This window comes from Parus major, chromosome 10 (assembly GCF_001522545.3).
Source record: "Parus major isolate Abel chromosome 10, Parus_major1.1, whole genome shotgun sequence".
Classification (NCBI taxonomy): Eukaryota; Metazoa; Chordata; class Aves; order Passeriformes; family Paridae; genus Parus; species Parus major.
Window position 1 is genome coordinate 3,523,059 of NC_031779.1, and position 14,488 is coordinate 3,537,546.

Genomic DNA, 14,488 nt, shown 5'->3' on the forward strand with positions numbered 1-14,488 from the left:
GCTGAGAGCATCCTGAGGGTGGCTTTCACTTTAAACAGATTATTTCTGATGTGTGCAGAAAACCTTTCCCAGGTAGTTCTGTAATTCTGGTCCTTTCTGTAGCTCCTGTGACCACAAATGTGTGATTTACTATATTTGTCTATTTGCAACTAAATTGAGTACTGCAGTACTGAGGGCAAGTCTGTCTGTTGTAGATCAAAGGTGTATCAAAGGTCTGATTCTACTCTGTGGAGTGACACAGAGCAGAGAGATGAGCAAATATCAGCTGACTTGTGTGTAAATGGTTGGCAAGTGAAGGAAGTGCCTTGTTGAATTGCAGTTAAAGTAGCTTTTCTTTGTTGTTTAGGTTTTTTTGTTCCCTGGGAATGCAAATCAAAAGCCTGGGTGTTCAGTTATAACTCATGAACTAATGCAGGCTTTTTTGATAAATATGAAGATCAGAAATTTCTAACATCTGTCTTTACCATTCAGTCCTTTGGAATAAGCACTTGTTACCATTATTTAAAGCACAACTGTGTGCCTGCACTTTTCACTGTACTCCAGGTTTTGGAGCTGTCTTGTGCTGTATGTGATGACCCCTAATGTCTGTCTTTTTAAAGAGCAGATAGTTTGATACTTCAGAGAATCTTCAGAGAATCATTAAACTTTTTTGCAATATAAAGATCAAGTTAAATAGAGAGGGCAGGAACAGGACTTTGTTTTTGTGATTTACTTTGTTGTGTCTATGTCAACATCAGAAGATGAATTTTTAATGCTGTTGTGCTGTAGATTACAGTGTATACATTTCATACCTTCTACCGTTTGGTTCTTTTAGTGAACTGAAATTATTTCATATGTGAGCTTTTGTAACCAAGTCTAATTACATTTTTCCAATTCTAGAAGACTGGGACATGTTAGATGTAGATGAAGATGAAAAGCTGACAGGAGAAGAGGAGTTTGAACTGCTGGCTGGGCCTCTTGGGTTAAATGATCGACGCATTGTACCCGAACCCGTTCAGTTCCCTGACAGTGACCCTCTGGGTGCTTCAGTTGCAATGGTGACAGCCACCAACAGTATGGAAGAAACATTAATGCAAATAGGTACATTTGAAATCCATTTCATTTAAATAAAGAATGATACTAACAGAAGCAGCAGCAACAGTGATAACAACTATCACCACCTTCTCCCCTTTTTGATGGGGTTTTTCTAGAGGCAAGGCAGGAACATCCTGACAGTAGTTCCTGTCTGCCACCACGAGGAAGTGGAGACAAGCTCTGAATTGTCCTTTTGTTATAGGAAAATTAGAGAGAGGAGTGTGAGGCATTATGAATTGACAGAAGGATTGAATTTTGCTTACAGAACTTTTGACCACAGTCAAAAGTAGATGCCAGTGTAACATGTTTTGCAGAACCCAATGAATGGCTTTAAATTGGGAGTTAAAAATAGTCCCCCCTGATGAAAAGGGAATCAGAGGAACTAAGACTGAGTATGTCAGATTGTGTTCATGTCTCCTTGCAAATAAGGAATAATTAGATTATGGAGTGTATTTCAGAAGTGTATTTTCCTCTCAGTCGTTATTATTTGTATGTATAAAATACTAAAAAATGAATGTGTAACTTAGGCTGACTTTGATTCTGTGCTTATTACCATATGATAACTTTTTTCTTTTCTTTAAACACTAACTCAAGTTATCATTATTTCCAAGGCTGTCATGGCTCAATAGAAAAAAGTTCTTCTGGCAGGATAACCTTAGGAGAACAAGCAGCTGCCCTGGTAAATCCACACGACCGTGTCATGGCTCTCAGAAGAGTGACAGCTGCTGCCCAAGTGCTCCTGGCAAGAACAATGGTTATGAGAGCACTCTCACTTCTGTCTGTCAGGTTTGTGGCATCTTTGGAAACACTTTCCTGTCGACACTTCAATAGGGATTCTAGGGAATTTTCCAGGTCTCAAAGAGACATGAGCAGTTGATAGCTGCTAGAAAAGTGTTTATTTTATATATGTATCAGTTTTAAAGGCAAAGAGTTCAGAAAGTTAAAGTCTTTGCTAAAACTTTTGGCATAAAGTCCTGAATTCTAAGCAGCAGCTTCTCAGCGTGGCATTCTGTCTGTCCTGGGCCACAAAAGCAGTTGGTGATGATGATGGTGCTGCTGTTGTTCTTTGGATTTTTTTTTCCAATCCCCAATACAGGGGATTAAATTCATAAATTATCCAATCAGCTAAAAACAAGCTTCTGAAACAATACTTCCTACACCAATCTGAACTTAATTCTAACATGCAAAAGCAATGTTCTTTTTACTTAAATCTTCTGTATAGGGTATTATCTGTTTACATGAATAATTCTATCTGTTCTATCCAAGAATGCAAACTATATTTTCATTATGTCTAGAGCTAAATTGAATCTGTGAAGGATATTATCACTGAACTTTAAACTGGGTAATAAGGCTTTTCACTAGCTAACACAGACTCTTAGGGCACTTAAGCTATGTTTTTACCTACCTAAAACTTAAACTTACACTTTTACTTTATATCTATGGTTTAATATATTTTCATTCTTTTCTCTCTCTGAGGAGCTCAGAGAGGCTTTTATTTTGGATTCCAACACTTTCCTTTTGTAACCAGTTGCCCACTTCTGTTGGATAAGCATGCAATTTCAAACTAATTGGGGAAACAATTCTTGTGTCCGTGCTTAAATAATACTGCTAAAAGAAAAAGTTCTGTCAATTTTGTTCTTTTGAACCAAGGGCTTTTATAACCATTTCCACAGTGGTTCCAGTTGTAGCCTGGCAGCTGGTCTTGAGTCCCTGGGCTTGACAGACATCCGCACTTTGGTTCGTTTGATGTGCCTGGCAGCAGCGGGGAGGGCAGGCCTGTCCACGAGCCCATCCACAGTGTCCAGCTCCACAGAGAGATCCAGGGGCATCCACAGCAAAACCAGCAAGCCCATCTCTTGCCTTGCCTACCTGAGCACTGCAGTTGGCTGCTTGGCATCAAACACTCCCAGTGCTGCAAAGCTGCTGGTGCAGTTATGTACTCAGGTAGGACTTCAGTACTCACTCGAGTGACACAGTGCCAGATTGCCCCAGCTAACTCCTGACACCGTGTCACGGAGTGGGCTGCTCTCCAAAGTCAATATCAGAGATGCAGCTGCTGCAGGGTGCAGCATTACAGCACTTTGGGGCTTGTCAGGCACAGGCAAGGGTGAGGGAGAGGTCTTTTGTATGGTTTGCAAGGTGGTTTATTCATGGGGAGGGTCCAGGGCAAAAGACACAAAGTGGGTGAGCAGGGACTTTTATATGGAGGAGGTTCTAGGGGAGGGTACAAAATTTTTAACCAATAGGAGGAAGATGGGAGGAGCATAAGATGGGGTTTGTAGTATATAACTATATTTATATTATATAACATATTATTATATAACTATAACTATAACTATATATATATATATATATAAAACAATATATATAAACAATATATAACTCAATGGGGAGACACAGGGAGAGGGAACAATTTAAACAAACCTGTGGGGTTCCCAGGATAAGGTGGGATTGACAGCTTGGTGGGAGGAGGAACAGGGAACATTGGGGAACAAAAGGCAGGTTTACAACAAGATGGACAACTGAATGGGAGGATGCATCTTGGGACAAACCAACAATATGGGGAGAAGTGGAACAAATTGAGAACACTGCAACACTGGAGACTACTTTGATTATTTGTGCTTTTATCTTCTCAACTGGGGTGAGACTGCCCTCAGTTTGGGGATCTCCTTAGAGTCCCTTTTTATTGCTTTGCACAGGGTTTGATTGTTGGTAAAAACCAAATAACTGTATGTGTCTTTGCTGAGTACTCTTTTCAAGTGGGGAAAATGGATATGCTTTTTCTGTTCATAGGGTTTTTCTGTTAAGGTTTCAGTTTTTTAATTGAGTCAATTCTATGTAGAAAACAGAAAAAAAAAGGAAAATCTGTAAAACTATGCACAATTTGTGCAACTGAAAGTGTTTCTAAATTTGATAGTTCCATTTGTTTTGATTATTTATCACCAATTATTTCTTTTCAGAATTTGATATCTGCAGCAACTGGTGTGAACTTGACAACAGTCGATGATCCAATTCAGAGAAAATTTTTGCCAAGTTTTTTAAGAGGAATTGCAGAAGAAAACAAACTTGTCACATCTCCAAATTTTGTTGTTACTCAAGCACTTGTAGCACTTTTGGCTGACAAAGGGGCCAAACTGAGGCCAAACTATGATAAAGCTGAAATTGAAAAGAAAGGTATGATGCAGCTTTGTTTTTAAATATTAATTAGATCTTCAGTTCCTCATTTGTATGTAAGGGAGAGGCTTGCTAGAGTAATGTATAAATAGATACACTTTTAAAAATGTACAAAACTTGTTTTGATCAAAGGAATGTTATAGTTTATGACACACATTTTACTTAGAAATATGATCTTGTTCTGCAATTGCATCTTTTACTACTTCAAAATATAGTCTGAATGTGTGTGTATTCAAAGCCATACAGCTGAGGCATTGAGCCTGGGTGTGCCTCCTGATGAAATTAAGGAAGGTAACAGCTGATTGCCACTTCCCAAGTGCTGTCCTGTGTCTGAGGCAAAATTGGTGCAGCCTGTCCTCTGAGGGGTCAGTGAGCCACAAATGAAGAGCTGTGCTTTGCCCCAGGCTGGTGCTGGGCTAGAGGAGGAGGAGCAGGGCTGTGACAGTGGCAGGTCTCTGTCAGAGGAGGCTTTTGCTGTTTAGAAAGCACTTGCTCTTTGACCAACCATTTTCATACAGTGAGAATAAGGCTATTTGGAATTCTATTCTTAAGGTTCTTTTTGTGAAAATTGAACTGGGGTTATTTTGTTCTCAGTATCAGAAGAGTGTTTTTACTATAGTTGAAATGATTGCAACGTTCTGCTAAGATGCTCGTTAATCTCTTTCTGGAAATGCTGGCTGTGTTCACGTGTGTACTCATCTAGGCATCATCTCACTGTTTTGTCTAAGCAGGTTTAATTGCCCATTTGTATGCCCATCCTTGCTATGATCCCTCTGCTGTAGGCCCTCTGGAGCTGGCGAACGCTCTGGCAGCGTGCTGCTTGTCGTCGCGCCTGTCGTCACAGCACCGGCAGTGGGCGGCGCAGCAGCTGGTGCGCACGCTGGCCGCGCACGACCGCGACAACCAGAGCACGCCGCAGACCCTCGCTGACATGGGTGGAGACCTGCGCAAGTGCTCCTTCATCAAGCTTGAGGCTCACCAGAACAGGGTAAGCAAGGCTCTCCCACTGCACCCGCTTCCCTGCTCTCTTTGGAGAACACAGAAAAAGGAGAACGGCATCAGTTTACAGTTACGCTGTCTGAAATGGTTTCCCACGTGAATTTTGAGAAATAGTTATTGCTTGATGTAAGTTATTGCACCTCTGATGCAGAAAAAAGTTCAGCTTCTTGGAGGCTTCAGTTAAAGGGGTCATGAAAATGTTCCTTAGATCTTAATTTGCATTAATTTTTCTTTCATAGTAGCTAACGTATTTGTGCAGTATTCTGCGCAATAGCAGCCTGTGGAGCATGGGGCCTCCCCATCAAGCTTGCTTTACAGTAAATAATGCTGTAAAAGTAGAAAAGTTAATTAGTTTGGTTGTTACAGGGTATTTCAATCAGTCTCATTGGTTAGTGTTTGCTTAATATTAGTGAACAAACATAGCCAAGTTTTAAATTCCAGTTTTGCCATGATTATTTTGGTATTTGTAGGTCATGACATGTGTTTGGTGCAATAAAAAGGGACTTTTGGCAACCAGTGGGAATGATGGCACCATCAGAGTGTGGAATGTGACAAAGAAGCAATATTCATTGCAACAGACCTGTGTGCTCAACAAGCTGTAAGTTGATTCTTTTACAACAGCCAGATACTTAATTTAAGTTGTAACTGTGCAAGATCCTGCAGGTTTGGCTGTCCTCATTATCTTCTGCACTTAAAATCTAATTTATTATCTGTTGATACGTTTAGGGCATGCAAAATAAATTAAATAGCTTAAAACTGAAAAGAGAACTTAAGTATCAACATGGTAAGAGTCTCCATAAAGAGATCATGTCAATGCTGTTTAAAAACATCCTTAATTAATTGATATAAGGAGACATGGGTAAAATAAAAATGCTATGGGATTATCATACAGCAGAAAAGTGAATATCCCTTCAATGTGTTCCAGTGGACAGCTCCAGCTTATAACATGATTATTGCAAGTCTGGCCATTTGATTCAAGTGTGAAAAAAGAATTTTGACTTCTGAGATACAGCATCTAAATTTAATTCTACATGAATGTCTTGGAAGTACTTTTTTGTTTTTTGGGTGTGTCCAAAAAAGAAAGCAAAAGAAAAGATCAAAATCTAATTCTGTAGTGAAGCATAGGTGAGTTGAACTTGGAAGAATGAAGACACAATAGCAAACTACTAGGTTGTTTTGTGACTATTTCTTAGTGGTTGGCTTAGTTCTTGTTTTCTTGCTGCTGTTCAAAGGAACAACCAGAATAATATAACAATATTATAACCTTCATTGTTCTTGTCCTAAAAGCAGTAAAAAATGTGGCTGTTGTGTATGATCCTGAGGATGATTAAAGGTATCTGTGACTCTATTACAGTTAGGCAAAGCAGACTTTAAAATGGAGTTTTAGAGCAGTGTAACAAGATGACAACAGGAGGAAGAGTTTGAAGTAGAATTGCTAGCAGGATGTGTCTCTTTCATTTCTTGTCCAAACTATTGCTTCATTTTATGACTTCCCAGAAAATCTTGCCTTTGCTGAAGATGTTAAATTTGAGAAATAAGTAGGTGAAGAGTTTCCATTTGAAACCTAACTTGAAATTTCTTGGAAATAATCAGTATCTCATTCTGTATTTTGAAGTGGTTTTAGAGAGAATGTAGTATTGTGAACAGAAATATGTATTATGTGAATCTGCTGTGTTGGCAGGATGCCAGGTTATAGCTCAGATACTTTGAGTTCTAGGTTTTTCTGTCTGCTTAAAGGAAATGCCCTCTTAATTTCATTCTTTTATTCTATTACAGAGAAGGTGACTCTGAAGAAGCTCTGGGGTCACCCAGTGACCTTAGTTTATCTCTTGTTTGTTGGAGCATCAGTGGCAAGTACCTGGCTGGAGCTACAGAAAAGATGGTGAACATCTGGCAAGTCAATGGTATGTCCTGAGCTGCCTGTGGTCATTTCCTGGTCCAGCATATTTCCAGGGGAGCTGCCAAGTCACTCAGTGCATGTTGGTTTACCCCAGTGTTTAACTGTCCCATTTAAATGCCTCCCATCTCCCACAGTGTCTTGTGAACCTGTTTAGTCTGAGAGAGACAGTAACCCTGAGTGGATGTGTGATACACATCTTGCAGAAGAAGACTTTTAATCCCTGTAATTTGTAATATTGGAAGCTTCATTCTGTTGCCTTGCACTTAGGAAAGTCGCTGGTTACTGTGCCCATGGTAACAGACAGTCCCCAAGAAAAGTGTAAATTTACTGGGTAGTGAAGAATTGTTTCCTTCCTTAACAAAACTACTTAACTTGAATGATAATTGAGATTTGTTACCTAGATTTTGTCTGTGTAGATTAGTGAACCATTGCTTTATATTCTTGTAACTTAGGTGGATTTATAGTATGTCCCAGCTCTCAATAAGATCTCTTGATTTTTTTTTTCCCATGGAAAGTATTATTGTTTTCTTTTCTTTGGAGATGAAGTAGTTTTAACAGGCTTTTTGCTCTCCTAGGAGGAAAAGGCTTATTAGATCTTCAGCCTCACTGGGTATCTGCTCTAGCCTGGCCAGAAGAAGGGCCAGCTGCAGCATGGACTGGAGATGCTCCAGAATTGTTGTTAATTGGGCGCATGGATGGATCTCTGGCTCTTATTGAAGTTGTGGATATTTCAGCCATGCACAGGCTGGAGCTGGAACACTGCTACAGAAAGGATGGTAAGAGACTGCATCAGTATTTGAAATTAAAATTGTGAACACACTCCCACTTCTTATGAAGGAAGTATATAATCATTTTTGGTTATTGTTCATGGGATTTCTGGTTCATGGGAGCAGAAGAGTCTGTGGGATCTCTGTCTGCACCCTGATTCCCCCACAGCAGAGGCAAACACTTTGTAGCAACCTGGTAAAATCCTGCCATTCCTTGCCATTGTGGACAATCAGAGATCCCCTGCAGTGTCTGCTCTGTCTGCAGATGGTATGCACAGAATCATTTGAATTTCTCAATTATTGCCATTTTTCCTGTATAGTTCCAGTCCCAGAAGACATCAAATAGCACATCTTTGGTAGTATTGTGTGGTTTTGCATATTGCTTCTTCAGGAAGCCTACAGATATTTTTTTGCAGGCTCAGGTGAAGCAATATCTTCTTGCTAAGGAAAGCAGATATTTTCAGAGCATTTTTAGAAACCTGTCTCAGATACAGAAGTAAAATTCAGTCTGCTCTTTTTCTTTGACATGTTATAGTTCTTTTCACTGTGCCAGGAATAAAATTCAGTTATTTTCATAAAAAGAAGAATGAGTAAACTAGTGGAAAATAATCTCAGCAGCTATCATTACAGTGACACTCAATTTCATCTTTACCTTATGAATTGAAGAAAATTTTCTGACAAGAATATGTTAAGTGACCTTGGTGGTGGTGGACATTGTTATGCACTTCATAATTTAGACAACTGCATTCAAGAACTTCTTTGGCAGGAGTGAAGTTGAGTTTAGTTCAGTGAATGTTTGTGTTGTCTGTTCATGCAGTGTCTGTCACATGCCTGGCCTGGTTCAGTGAAGACAGACCATTTGCTGTTGGCTATTCAGATGGAAAATTGCTCCTAGGAACAAAGGAACCAGCTGAGAAAGGAGGAGTTGTTCTCATTGATGCACATAAGGTAGAGCTGGTCTTTCTTAAACTAATGTAGAATTTCTGTAGGTAAAAGCTGTTTAAGCTGTTCTCTCTATTTGAAAGCTATTTATAAAGGTAGGTGCAGATTATTTTAAAAACTCATAACTATTTCTGATACATGTATTAACATAATGTACTCTAAAGGAACAGTCTAACAAATATATAAGAAAAAAAAGGAAAAATAATGAATTAAGCACACAGCTGTGCATTGACTGGATTTAAAAGGCTAATTGTTTGACTTGGTAAAGGTGCTTATAATAAATTTTAATTTTGATCATGTCACATGTTTTTGTTTAGCTTCCTGTGCAAAGCAAAAGGTGTTTTTCTAAATATGCAGTTGCTGCAAAGGTTTAGAACATTTGCTTGGCCAGTTTGTACTAATGAGTCATTAAGAGTCCATGAATTATTTGTTAGGCTAAGAACAGGATTCCTCAAATGCAGGTGTAGTAAAAGCATCTTGAATGCTTCTAAGAGCTGCTCTGGTTGTGTGAAGCAGGGCAATCTCAGAAGGGAGCACACTGTGGCAATAAATCTGTACTTCCTACTGTGGGCTGTCTTCCTTTCTTACCTCAGACTCAAAGCTACATCTGGGGAAAAATAATCAAGAAGGGTTTGCAGTGAAAAGAAAACACCTTTTTCTGTGTTTCCCATTTAGTTCCTTTCAGCAAACTTCTTAAAATCTTTTTAATTGGATACTTCTGGAATGTATCACAATGACTTTGTAATTGCAACTTGCTATCTGGGATTTATATGGGAATATTTTTTGTTATTAGTAATTAAATTATTATTTTTTTAATTTTAAATTAAAATCACTAAATTAAAATCACTAAATTAAAATTACTAAATTAAAATTACTAAATACATCAGTAATTAAAAGTTTACTCTGAGAGTTAAATTTCCTCCTCACTACTCTGTTACTTCATGCCAACTTTTCATTTTTTTAAACCACCAGGATATGGTTGTCAGTATGAAGTGGGATCCAGCTGGTAAGATTCTCCTGACCTGTGCCAAAGAGGAAACAGTGAAGCTCTGGGGGTGTCTGGGAGGCTGCTGGAGGCGCCTGCACTCCCTGTCCCACCCAGCCCTGGTGAATGGCATTGCCTGGTGTGCTCTGCCAGGGAAAGGACCCAAGGCTCACCTTCTCTTAGCTACGTAAGTCACTGTTTTGTTGTTGATTCTGCAGGTCTTTTCTGTCAGTCTCTTGTGTTATAGCAAAGAAAAGAGTTTGTTTTTTTTTAAATAATATTCCTTCATTAAGTCAGTTGCTGTGAGATTCATGAGGTTCCAGAATTCAAATAAAAAGAGTGACCCTGGTTGTGTTACCAGCTGTTTTCTCCATGACCTGTGGGTGCTGGTCCTGCTTGGAATTTTTTTAATTCAACCAAGTATTTTTTCTGGGAATATGTTGTCAGTAGAAATGGAAAAGCTACAGGGTGTGAGGAATAGGGAAAAAATGTATTTACCCATTTGGAATAGGCTTTTCTACTTTAGATAAATTGATGCAGTGCAGTTTTATAGCAAAGTGGTGAAGACTACTGGTATATAAGTTAATATCAGACCATTGATATTTTGTTACTAATGTCTTTATTTTGTTTTTCTGATGTCACCTGACATGCTTTAGGGGATGCCAGAATGGTTTGGTGTGTGTTTGGACTGTTCCCCAGGACATAGTAATCACATTGCAGTCCAGCTCAGCTTGCTCAGAAGGATGGTGGGAGCAAGAAACAAGTGCCAAGGTAAAAGGAGGAAACTTGGTGTGTAAGAAATTCCCTTTGCTCATTGTGAAGTTGAGAGAGGAGAAGAATGTGAGCAACTTACTTGAATCTCAATGTTTCCTGAGAGAAGAAAGTTGCTAAAAATATTTACATTGCATTTCTGTGTGGCCATTTTCAGAACAGGAAATTGAAAAATTTATTTAAGATTAAGGCTAACGATTGTATTTTGATCTGTTTTCTTTTCTTTAAAAGTTGATCTGTTTATCCTAAAATTTAGTGGGGGTTCAAAGTGTTTTGTAGACAAAGAGTGAAGATTATTTTCACCTACATAAATTGCAATCTAGTCTTTGATGTTGATGGTATTCTATAAGGGGAGGAAAGCTGATAATGTCATCAAGATAGCTATAAAATATTGTCAGGGTCCTGGGGGATTTTTAATTTAGTAGAACTTCACCATTTGTGTGGGTGATCAGTATTTATTGCAGAATACAGACACTGTCATGCTGCTCCATTTCCTGAAGTAGTGCAGTGTTCCCTCAGTGTGCAATTGCTTGCAGGATGGATACAGGAAGGCAGTGGAAGTGAAGTGTGTGTTCCAGCTGAGAGGACACATCACTCCTGTCCGCACTGTGGCTTTCAGTCCTGATGGGCTGGTGCTGGTGTCTGGGGGCCTCGGTGGCCTCATGAATATCTGGTCTTTACGGGTAAGATAATCTTTGGTGTGGCTTGATTCTCATTCTTAGTATCTGAAATGGTCAAGGTATCAGACTAGCTTCCACCCCACCATGTGTTAGATACATTAGAGAAAGTGTGATGTAAAATAATGTTATAATATCATGAATAAAAAAATATAAATTGAAATTGTACTTAACACTGAAGTACTTTATGGTTCAGTATTGATTGACTCTGTAGGTTTGGTCATGTTAGTTAAGCTTTGCAGAACCAGCCACTTTCTTTATAGTTAAGAACAATATTCTCTTATGTTGAGGACTCTTTAAAGAGCCAGATAATGTGGATTATTAAACACTTGTAAATCCTTAGTTATATTATCTCCTTAATATTATAAAAATGAGAGTTTTCTGCTTTTAGGTTAAGCAGATTGTTTTTAAATAGTTATTGAAAACTTCTGAGAGTATCAGCCCTTAGGAATATTGTATGTGCTGGAACAGAACTGTAGCTGTTTCTGCACCTGACTCCAACCCCTTCTTTCCCTAGGATGGTTCAGTATTGCAGAGTGTTGTGATAGGGTCTGGAGCTATCCAGACTGCAGTGTGGATCCCTGAGGTTGGAGTAGCTGCCTGCTCTAACAGATCAAAGGTGAGACAGAAATGTTTCAATCTGTGTATTTTCTGGATCCTGTGGAAACCAAGATGGTTGGTGATAAACCAATGGAGCTGAACGATCCTTCTTGGTGAAGTTTTAATTTCTAACGTGTTACATAACTGCTGTTGAACAGGATGTGTTGGTGGTGAACTGCACCTCAGAGTGGATCTCTTCCAATCATGTGCTGGCAACGTGCAGGACTGCGCTGAAACAGCAGGGAGTTCTGGGCTTGAACATGGCCCCGTGCATGCGCGCGTTCCTGGAGCGCCTGCCCGTCATGCTGCAGGAGCAGTACGCCTATGAAAAGGTAGGAGTAATGCAAATGCTTAGCATTTGTGGTTGATAGGAGTTTATTCTTCAGATCCCAGCTGGTTTCAGTCTTTCACCAGAGAACCCAGAAGAATTTCCTACATCCTATTTGCAATATCTCACTATTCTCAGAGATAGTAGTCTCCTAATTTGAAAATATTTAAAATATTAGAAAAACTTCAGTTAAGCGTGGAGGAAGGTATTGTTCTACAGGATTAGCTTTTAAGGACTTGTATTTTGAAGTGATTGATGTGTGTTTCTAACTGGGTGTTCCCTTTCTCTCCCTGCTGCCCTGCAGCCCCATGTGGTGTGTGGGGACCAGCTGGTTCACAGCCCCTACATGCAGTGCTTGGCATCACTGGCCGTGGGGCTGCACCTGGACCAGCTGCTGTGCAGCCCCCCTGTGCCCCCTCACCACCAGAGCTGCCTCCCTGACCCCTCTGCCTGGAACCCCACGGAGTGGGCCTGGCTCGAGTGCTTCTCCACTACCATAAAAGCTGCTGAAGCCCTGGCCAAGGGAGCTCAGTTCCCAGAGTCCTTCACCGTCCCAGACCTGGAGCCTGTTCCAGAGGATGAGCTTACTCTCCTGATGGTAAAAGTTGATTTATTGTCTCAACAGCTAAGTGTTCTGATACTGAGCACATGGTATGATGCAGTGAACATCTCTGAACTGTAAACATTTATATTTAGTAACATAAGCACCAGCAAGTGTAAGTTTATTTTTTAATTAGCTGGTTAGAATATACTGTTAAGATTGCTCTGTGTGTGTGTGTGTGTGTGTGTGTAATGAGTGCAAGTCAGTTGCTTATTAAAATACAAACAACACAAAACTATGACAGTAATTTTCATATGTGATAGGAAGAAATGTAGAACTTTGTAGTACTATTTTAAGAGTAACATTTTGTCACATTCCCACACCAAATTATTTTCCTAGTGTCAATTTTCTTCATGACTTGTTATATAAACCAACAAAACCAGAAATTTTTGAATAAAGAATTTTTTATGAGCAAGCTTATTACATTTCAATCCAGTGTTTGCAATTGAAACTTCAAAAAGCCCTATGCATCAGTAAGTAGGAAAAGATTACTTCATAATGAATTTAGTTTTTCTTTCATTGATTTGGATTGCAAGTTGTGGGTAACAGTGTCATTGCTAGTCTGCACACATTTGTTCTTATTGCTGAATCGTTTAGAATAATTTAAACAGTGTTCTTAGGAAAATATGTATTGTATAACAGAAAAATAATGAGCATGCCTTGAGCTAAATGTGCTAAATGTGGCTTTTGCTGTGTAGGATAACAGTAAGTGGATCAATGGCATGGATGAACAGATCATGTCTTGGGCAACATCAAGGCCAGAGGTCAGTGAAATTGATGGTTCAGAGAGTTTGGGGTGTTTTGGAGGGGTTTTTATTCTTTTGAAATGTGGCAGGCTGTTGAAAGTGCTCTTGTTCTAAAGCCTTGTTTCATGCTGTTGCCTAGGATTGGCATTTGGGAGGCAAATGTGACGTGTACCTGTGGGGAGCAGGACGACATGGGCAGCTGGCAGAGGCTGGCAGAAATGTCATGATCCCAGTGGCAGCACCTTCATTCTCCCAGGCCCAGCAGGTGATTGCTTAGAACCAGTCATTATTTCATCATTTGCCATCTATTGTTTGTACAGTTTGTCAAAATCCCTCTCTAAATGTCTTTTCAACTTGCTGTTTGAATTAACTCTAAGTATCTCAAAATATGGGTTTCACTAGAAAGGAGATCTTAAATTATTTGCCAAAGTCAAGCCCAAAAGCCACTGAAATCTGACAACACAGAATTATTTTATATGAGCATGATTTGAAAATACCTGCACAACTTTGACATAATACATGTGGTGGTGTTGCTTCCTGAAATAACACTGACTTGATAGACTATTGTCTTGATATAATTGCAAAGAAAACAAATTAAAGGGAAATACTGTAATGCAAGTATTACAATATTACAGGTATTGCTGCATTTAGCATATAATTTATATATGCTTAATAAATGCTATATAATTTATATAATTTATTAACATTCCTTCATGTCTTTCTGGCCTAGGTGGTTTGTGGTCAGAACTGTACTTTTGTCATCCAAGCCAATGGCACAGTTTTGGCTTGTGGTGAAGGGAGCTATGGGCGACTGGGACAAGGAAATTCTGATGATCTTCATGTCTTAACTGTCATTTCAGCACTGCAAGGTAAAACTGTTGGGTTGAAGAGGAATCCAGTGATAGGAGCACAAATAAGCATTTT

General features: G+C 39.3%; 1 protein-coding gene across 11 annotated transcripts in view; it reads left to right on the plus strand.

Moving 5' to 3' along the window:
• Positions 1-14,488, plus strand: part of HERC1 (HECT and RLD domain containing E3 ubiquitin protein ligase family member 1) — a 113,114-nt gene that overhangs the window by 46,864 nt on the left and 51,762 nt on the right. For 10 of the 11 annotated variants that reach the window (XM_033516953.1, XM_033516949.1, XM_033516954.1 and 7 more), the window contains exons 46-63: positions 880-1,080; positions 1,686-1,860; positions 2,748-3,018; positions 4,035-4,248; positions 4,980-5,236; positions 5,718-5,845; positions 7,024-7,151; positions 7,723-7,923; positions 8,732-8,862; positions 9,829-10,028; positions 10,498-10,612; positions 11,149-11,295; positions 11,807-11,908; positions 12,048-12,221; positions 12,522-12,815; positions 13,517-13,582; positions 13,704-13,829; positions 14,295-14,433. In XM_033516953.1, coding sequence (XP_033372844.1) covers positions 880-1,080; positions 1,686-1,860; positions 2,748-3,018; positions 4,035-4,248; positions 4,980-5,236; positions 5,718-5,845; positions 7,024-7,151; positions 7,723-7,923; positions 8,732-8,862; positions 9,829-10,028; positions 10,498-10,612; positions 11,149-11,295; positions 11,807-11,908; positions 12,048-12,221; positions 12,522-12,815; positions 13,517-13,582; positions 13,704-13,829; positions 14,295-14,433 — 3,069 coding nt within the window. The remainder of the gene's footprint in view (positions 1-879; positions 1,081-1,685; positions 1,861-2,747; positions 3,019-4,034; positions 4,249-4,979; positions 5,237-5,717; positions 5,846-7,023; positions 7,152-7,722; positions 7,924-8,731; positions 8,863-9,828; positions 10,029-10,497; positions 10,613-11,148; positions 11,296-11,806; positions 11,909-12,047; positions 12,222-12,521; positions 12,816-13,516; positions 13,583-13,703; positions 13,830-14,294; positions 14,434-14,488) is intronic. The other variant, XM_033516952.1, reaches the window with a different exon arrangement.